Source organism: Oryctolagus cuniculus, chromosome 19, assembly GCF_051225735.1.
Source record: "Oryctolagus cuniculus isolate XC-2025 breed Fujian yellow rabbit chromosome 19, ASM5122573v1, whole genome shotgun sequence".
Taxonomy (NCBI): Eukaryota; Metazoa; Chordata; class Mammalia; order Lagomorpha; family Leporidae; genus Oryctolagus; species Oryctolagus cuniculus.
In genome coordinates, this window is record NC_142885.1 from 6,254,891 (window position 1) to 6,262,482 (window position 7,592).

The window sequence follows — 7,592 nt, forward strand, 5'->3', positions numbered from 1 at the left end:
GGGCGGCCGATCCGGCCCCACCTGCACGGTCCCACGGCCTCGCGCTCAGTCCCCCGGCAGCGCCCGTCTTTCTCAAAAACCACTCTTCAGGGTCCTCCGGGGGTGTCATCACTGCTCACCGAGAAGGCAGGCCCGAACCAGGGCGTCAGCTGGCCTCTCCGCTGACTGCATCTCGCTCGCCCTGAGGTCACCACTGGACAGTGTCCCCTCAAACACGCCCTGTGCACAGCAGACAGAACCACCTCAAACCTCAGGGCTGAGGCCACTTCAGTCCACAGATGAAGAGCAAAGCACCGGGACCCTCCCAGAACCGGGCCTGTGACCAGAATCACAACGCGTGGGAGGAGCAATGCCTCCACGGGGCCTCACCCCCATGGGCCCCTGACTCGGCTTCTCCAGAGGCATCACAACTCCGCGTCTACACACCAGATCTGCAAAGTCAAGCCCCTCACTTTATCCTACCCGTTCCAGAAAGGTTCAAAACCGGACAACTTCCCGCAAGCTGTGGCGGCCACTGGAAAAAGCCCAGGCCTGATACTTGCGCTAAGGGCCCGGGGATCGTGCCCGCTTAGTAACTGAGCAGCCAGAGGGTCCTCCAAAGCGTTACTCCCAGGATCCGAGACGGCACTAACCAGTACACCGCGAGATCACCGCGCCCAGCGCCTCTTGCTGCCTCTGGCATTGTGCTAGTTGAAACAAAAAAGAAACAAGGGAAACAGCAAAGAAAAGTTGGTCACACGATCAGGATAAGAATCATGAAAAAAAAAAAAACTACCACAACACCTGTAGTCCTAATACCAGGGCAAGAGGCAGGACACACAGCGCGACACACAGCAGGTGCACAGCTCACACGTGAGACACAGGGTCAGACCCCCGCGCGGCACACGGAGGCTGCTGGGTGGAACGGCTTCCGAGTGTTCTCCCTGAACACAGCACGTGTGGACTCCAGGCCAACAGCCTTCCTCTTGCTAAAAATCACGTTCCTCAGCCACAGGCAGTTCTGGAGGTCAGGGGCGAAGAGAAGGAAACCAGACAGCCCCCCCCCCCCCCCCCGCCCGGCAGTCGTTTTAATCTAATAAGCTTTGGTGTAATCCTAATTTGCTACTGCGATTCGTTCAGGAGCCACATCAAGGTCTCCTGGGCAAGTCCAAAGGACGGCAGAGAGAACTCCTCCTGCACCACTCACCCCGGGACTCAGAGGGGGGAAGCGCCCGGGGCATTCCTCCACACTCCTTCCCCCCTGGGGGCGGGGGGCGTGGAGCAGCATTCCTCCAGGACACTCCTTCCCATTCCTCCCTGACACTCCTCCATCTCCATGACAAGGGGAAGCCTTCCCCGCATTTGACTTCCCGCTGCTACAAATCAACAGGGACAAACTGAGAAGCCTGTCTCTGAAATTCCCTAACTTATCCCGGGCCTGGGCCCTCAGGACGCTTCCTGTTTCTTGCTGGCCTTGAAACACGGAGAGCCTCCTGGCTCAGGATCTGTCTGAAATTCCCTCTGCCCTCCCTGGATGGTCTGGTCAGGCCACGTGCAACAGGCTGTGGGAACTGTGCGCTGCCCTGGCCTTCGGTCCTGCAGAATGACAGTACTCGCTGGTCCCACCGTTCGGCTACGCTGCGGTTTCTGAATCAATCCACTGTCCCCAGGACCCCACTCTAGAGGCAGAAGACCAGCGTGGCAGAGCGCAGGAGGAGCCGGGACTCGGAGGCCGGCTGGGACCAGGTGAGCACCCCTTACCACTCTCGGCACTGTCCACGGTGCTCAGTGCACCTGCTGCATACCACAACCACTTGTTAATCCAAAAAAAAAAAAAAAAAAAGGGCGACTCATCTGCCACTTTGCGAATTCCACGGGGCCAGCGACAGCCACTTAGGAGGATGCCAGATGACCCGCCACTCCTCCTCCTCCTCGCCTCACTTCCTCTTACTCACTCCCCAAGATGGCTCTCCTCCCTGCCAGCCCCACCACTCAGCCTTCCTTCTCCAGAAACCTCATCGGTCACCCATCCCCGCGGGTCCCCGGGGACAGCCCCCGGCCCGCATCCCGGCAGACGCCCCGCCTCGGGAACCCCGGGGCCTGGCGTCCTGGGGCCCTGGGAGCGCCGGGATTTCTGCCCCGTCTCCTTCCTGCCCCGGGGAAGGGGTCAAAGCCACCCGCTCAGGACAGAGAGAGAGGGAAGGGGGTGGGATAAGGGCGGGAGCCGGGGCCCTGAGCGTGCAGAGGAGGGCCTGGGGGGCACACGCAGCAGGGGCTCCCCGCGCAGCCCCGGCCCGCCGTGCTCCGGGACCAGCGAGCTGGCCTCTCGCAGAGCCTGCGTGTCCGCGGCGGGGGCGACCCCGGCCCCGAGGGGCGCCCGGCCCTCCGTCCCGGCCTGCGACCCCGCCGAGCCCGGGGCGGCGTGAGGCGGCGAGACCCCACCTCGCGGCCCCGACCCCGACCGCGACCCCGACCCCGGCCACGACCCCGCCCCCACCACGACCCCGGCCCCGCCCCCGACCCCGGCCCCGACCGCGACCCCGGCCCCGCCCCCGACCCCGACCGCGACCCCGCCCCCACCCCGACCCCGACCCCGCCACGACCCCGACCCCGACCGCGACCCCGGCCCCGACCCCCGACCCCGACCCCGCCCCGACCCCGGCCAGGCCTTACGTGTTGTCCTGGTTAAAGTTGGCGAAGAGCAGCTGGCCCGCGCCGGCCTCGCCGCTCTGGCTCGCCAGGTTCATGGCTGGGCGCGCGGATCGGCCCGGCCGAGGGGCGGGCGGGCGGGCGCGCGCGCGCGCGCGAGGGCGAGTCGGGCTGCGCTCAGGCTCGGCGCCGGGCCCCGCTCGCCGCCTCGCTCGCCGCCACTCGCTGCTCCGGGATCAACCGCCGCCTCATCCCGACCCTGCTCTTGTTTATGCTCCGGAGCCGGGGCGCCCTGCGCGCCTGCGCGGCCCCGCCCCCCGCGGCGCGCGCCGCGACGGCGCAGACGCACTCGCAAGCCCCGCCTCCTTCCCTTCAGGCCCCGGGAGAGGGTTCCGGTCGAACGCGCACGCGTAGAGGCGCCCGGGGAGGGGGGGGGCAAAGGTACGAGCGCGACGGAGACCGCGCATGCGCACGGGGAGGCCCAGCCCGGCGTGTGCTGTGTAAGCGCATGGCGGCTCCAACACCGGAAGTGCCCCTCACGTGCCAATCATGCACAAAGCTCTTGAGCGTCTTATTCGATGCTCGCTGCAGCCCTGTGTGATGTGACTGCACCGACTGGAAAGCCGAGGCTCAGAAATACTCAGCCGTTTGCCAAATGTTACATGCGAGAGCGGGAAGCTCCTGCATTCCCTCAGGCGCCATCTCGTCTGGGTCCCCGGGAGAGGATTCTACCTTAAATGTATTAATTCATCAGTATTTAGGGGACGCTGGCGTTGTGACGCGGCGGCCTCCCGCCCCTGCGAAGGCTGCGGACGATGGCGGCGGCGTCCTTGGGCCCCTGCCACTCACGCGGGAGACCCCGGCGGAGTCTTCAATAATAAATCTTTAAAAATGTTTGGGAAGCACCTTTCCCGTGAACTTTTCACTCAGAGAAATTACGGAAGAGGAGAGATTTAAATAAAAGGTTACGCAGCCACGGGGTGCACCCACTGAGGTCACCCGGCCTGGACGTGAGGGACGGGGCTGTGCAGCCAGGGAAGGCTTCCTGGAGGAAGGGCTGACCCGAGGTTGGAGGAGTAGCATTACAGGACGGCGGTGCCCCGTGTGGCCGAGGTCAGGGAGAGAGCGGACCCGCTGGAGGACGCCCTTCTCACGGAACAGAGCCTGGGCAGGATTGGCTGGAGGCCAGGATAAGCCGGGCACCGCTGAGACGCTGCCCCGAGAGCCGGGTCATTGCCATGGGGGTGGTGAGCTGGCCCGAGGTGGGCGGGACAGTGGCGTCAGGAGATCGGGAGGTCAGCCCGAGTGAGCCCCGTGCTGAAAGTCCTTGAGGAGAGCACGTGGCTTCAATGGAAGCCATAAATCCCGCTGCCTTCCCCGCACTCTGACGGTCAGCCCACAGTCCCAGGGGCTCCCCACTCTGACGGCCAGCCCGCGGTCCCACGGGCTCCCCACTCTGACGGCCAGCCCACAGCCCCACGGGCTCCCCACTCTGACGGCCAGCCCGCGGTCCCACGGGCTCTCCACTCTGACGGCCAGCCCGCGGTCCCACGGGCTCCCCACTCTGACGGTCAGCCCGCGGTCCCATGGGCCCCCACTCTGACGGTCAGTCCGCGGTCCCACGGACTCCCCATTCTGACGGTCAGCCTGCGGTCCCATGGGCCCCCACTCTGACGGTCAGTCCACGGTCCCACGGGCTCCCCACTCTGACGGTCAGCCCGCAGTCCCACGGGCTCTCCACTCTGACGGCCAGCCCGCGGTCCCACGGGCCCCCACTCTGACAGTCAGCCCACAGTCCCACGGGCCCCCCGCTCTGACGGTCAGCCCGCGGTCCCACGGGCCCCCCGCTCTGACGGCCAGCCCGCGGTCCCACGGGCTCCCCGCTCTGACGGTCAGCCCGCGGTCCCACGGGCCCCCCGCTCTGACGGCCAGCCCACAGTCCCACTGGCTCCCCGCTCTGATGGTCAGCCCGCAGTCCCCGGGCGACAGGAGGAAGGAGAATGCTCTCCCGGCTTGGGGCAGGCAGAGTCGTCTAAACAAGCACTTGGTGACCACAGGGTCAGAGCTGTCTCCCGTTTCTCATCAGCTGGAGCAGGGTTCGCCCCGTGGGTTCGCACCCGGGTTCCCTGGCTCGGAGCCCCAGCTGCCCCTCCTGAGCCCAGTTTGCTGCCTCAGCAGCCCAGGGCAGGCGGGTGACGCTACCAGAGCCAGCTGCCCACCGCCCACCTCGGGGTCGTGGATGCACAGCGCCTGACCCCTGGTTTCTGGCTGCCCCGGAGCTGGCTGCTCTGGGCGTTTAGAGAATGAGCCAGCAGCCTGGGGCTCAGTCTGTCTCTGTCTCTCTCTCTTTCTCTGCTTCTCACATAAAAAATTTTTTAAAGGTTTATTTATTTGAAAGTTAGAGTTACAGAGAATGAGAGAGAGACAGAGACACAGAGAGAGAGATCTTCCATCCTCTGGTTCACTCCCCAATTGGCCGCAATAGCCAGGGCTGAGCCAGGCCAAAGCCAAAAGCCAGGAGCTTCTTCCAGGTCTCCCACGTGGGTACAGGGGCCCAAGCACTTGGGCCACCTTCTGCTGCTTTCCCGGGCCATCAGCAGGGAGCTGGATGGGAAGTGGAGCAGCCAGGACTCAAACTGGTGCCCATGTGGGATGGATGTGTCCCAAGTGGCAGCTTAACCTGCTGTCCCAAGACACTGGAACCTTCTCAGATAAATTTTTTTTTAAATTAAGAACATATGTTAATCAAAATAAATCATTAAGGGCAGCCCCAGTATGGGATACATATATTCATACATTAACATTTTTAAGGGGTCATCTCTTGGGTGTAGTGGGTAAAGCTGCTGCCTGTGGGGCCAGCATCCCTTATGGACACCAGTTTGAGAGCCAGCTGCTCCACTTCCCATCCAGCTCCCTGCTAGTGTGCCTGGGAAAGCAGCAGAAGACGGCCCAAGTGCCTGGGCCCCCGCGCCCATGTGGGAGACCCGGAGGAAGCTCCTGGCTCCTGGTCTTGGCCTGGCTCAGCCCTGGCTGTTGCAGCCATTTGGAAAAGGAACCAGCAGATGGAAGATTCCTCTCTCTCTCTCTCTCTCTCTCTCTGCCTCTGCCTCTCTGTAACTCTGACTTTCAAGTAAAATAAAAAAAAAAAAAAGTGGAGCATCTAGTACTTGAACTGGTGTCCATGTGGGATACTGACACTGCAGGCCGCGGCTTTACCCGCTACACTGCAGTGCCTGCCCCAATAAATCTTGTTTTAAAACTTTTTTTTTTTTAATTTTAATTTAAGGGATCCCATTGTGGCACAGTGGGTGAAGCAGCCAGATGGGCTCCTGGCACCACATGTTCGAGTCCCGGCTGCTCCACTTTCCATCCAGCTCCCTGCTGTGGCCTGGGAAAGCAGCGGAAGATGGCCACGTGCTCGGGCTCCTGCCACCCACATAGGAAACATGGACAGAGGTCCTGTCTCCGGTTTCAGCATGGCCCAGCTCCAGCTATTGCAGTCATTTGGGGAGTGAGCCAGCAGACGGAAGACACACACACTCTCCCTGTGTTACTCTCTCTGTTACTCTGCCTATCAAGCAAACAAACAAATAAATAAATCTTTTAAAAACCGGGGGGCCAGTACTGTGGTACCGCGGGTTAACGCATCAGCCTGCAGCACCAGCATCCTATACGGGCACCAGTTCAAGTCCCGGCTGCTCCACTTCTGATCCAGCTCCCTGCTCGTGTGCCTGGGAAAGCAGTGAAAGGTGGCCCAAGTCCTTAGGCCCCTGTACGCATGTGGGAAACCCAGAAGCAGCTCCTGGCTCCTGGCTTTGGCCTGGCCCAGTCCTGGCTGTTGCAGCCATTCAGGGAGTGACCCAGCAGATGGAAGGTACCTCTCTCTCTCTTTGTCTCTGTCTCTCTCTCCTTCTCTTTCTCTGTAACTCTGCCTTTCAAATAAATATCTTTTTAAAACTTTATTTGAGGCCAGCGCCGCTGTAGCTCCTAGGCTAATCCTCCACCTGCGGCGCCGGCACACCAGGTTCTAGTCCCGGTCGGGGCGCCGGATTCTGTCCCGGTTGCCCCTCTTCCAGGCCAGCTCTCTGCTGTGGCCAGGGAGTGCAGTGGAGGATGGCCCAAGTGCTTGGGCCCTGCACCCCATGGGAGACCAGGATGAGTACCTGGCTTCTGGCTTCGGATCAGCGCAGTGTGCCGGCTGCAGCGGCCATTGGGGGGTGAACCAACAGCAAAGTAAGACCATTCTCTCTCTCTCTCTCTCTCACTGTCCACTCTGCCTGTCAAAAAAAAAAAAAAAAGAAAAGAAAAAAGAAAAAAAAACTTTATTTGAAAGGCAGAGAGAGCTTCCATTCACTGGGTCATTCCCAAATGCCCACAACAGTCCAGGCTGCGGCAGGCTGAAGCCAGGAGCCAGGAACGCAATCTGAGCTTCCACAGGGTGAGGGCACCAAGTGGCTGAGCCGTCACCGGCTGCCTCCCACGGTGTGCAAGCAGGAAGCTGGATCAGAAACAGAGCCGGACTTGAACAAAGTTCTTTGATACGGGATGCAGGTATCCCAAGAGACACCCTAACTTCTATTAGCGGAGCAGCCAGGACTTGAACCAGCACCCATATGGGATGCCGGTGCTTCAGGCCAGGGCTTTAACCCGGCCCCGAACGGCAGTATTTTCATGCAAAAGAATACCACACGACCACGAGAAGGACATACGCAAAGTGGCCAAAGCCGTGGACGCACGCTTGAGTGAAGGAAGGAGACACGAAAGGGAGCCTTCTGAGGGACTGCGCCTGGTGCTCGCTGGCCTCGCTGGGGGCTGAGCCCGCTGGGAGCCGAAGCTGCCCTGCTCCTGGGTGGCATCACGTGGCTATATGGCCACCGGCCTCTGCGGTGCAGGTGTAGGCCAGGAACAGCGTGGTCTGTGTTCTGCCTTTATCGGGTGCCACGGGTTCCACGGGCTGTGGCTAA

The 7,592-nt window shown here is 61.8% G+C and overlaps 1 protein-coding gene across 2 annotated transcripts in view; it reads right to left on the reverse strand.

Moving 5' to 3' along the window:
• WIPI2 (WD repeat domain, phosphoinositide interacting 2) overlaps nt 1-2,947 on the reverse strand; it is a 32,006-nt gene extending 29,059 nt beyond the window's left edge. Inside the window, exons 1-2 of one of the 2 annotated variants that reach the window (XM_008251210.5) lie at nt 2,653-2,864; nt 633-686 (exon numbers count right to left, since the gene is read on the reverse strand). In XM_008251210.5, coding sequence (XP_008249432.3) covers nt 633-686; nt 2,653-2,726 — 128 coding nt within the window. In that variant the 5' untranslated portion in view covers nt 2,727-2,864. Of the gene's footprint in view, nt 1-632; nt 687-2,652 lie in introns of both variants that reach the window. The other variant, XM_017339076.4, reaches the window with a different exon arrangement.
• Between the last annotated feature and the right edge of the window lie 4,645 nt (nt 2,948-7,592).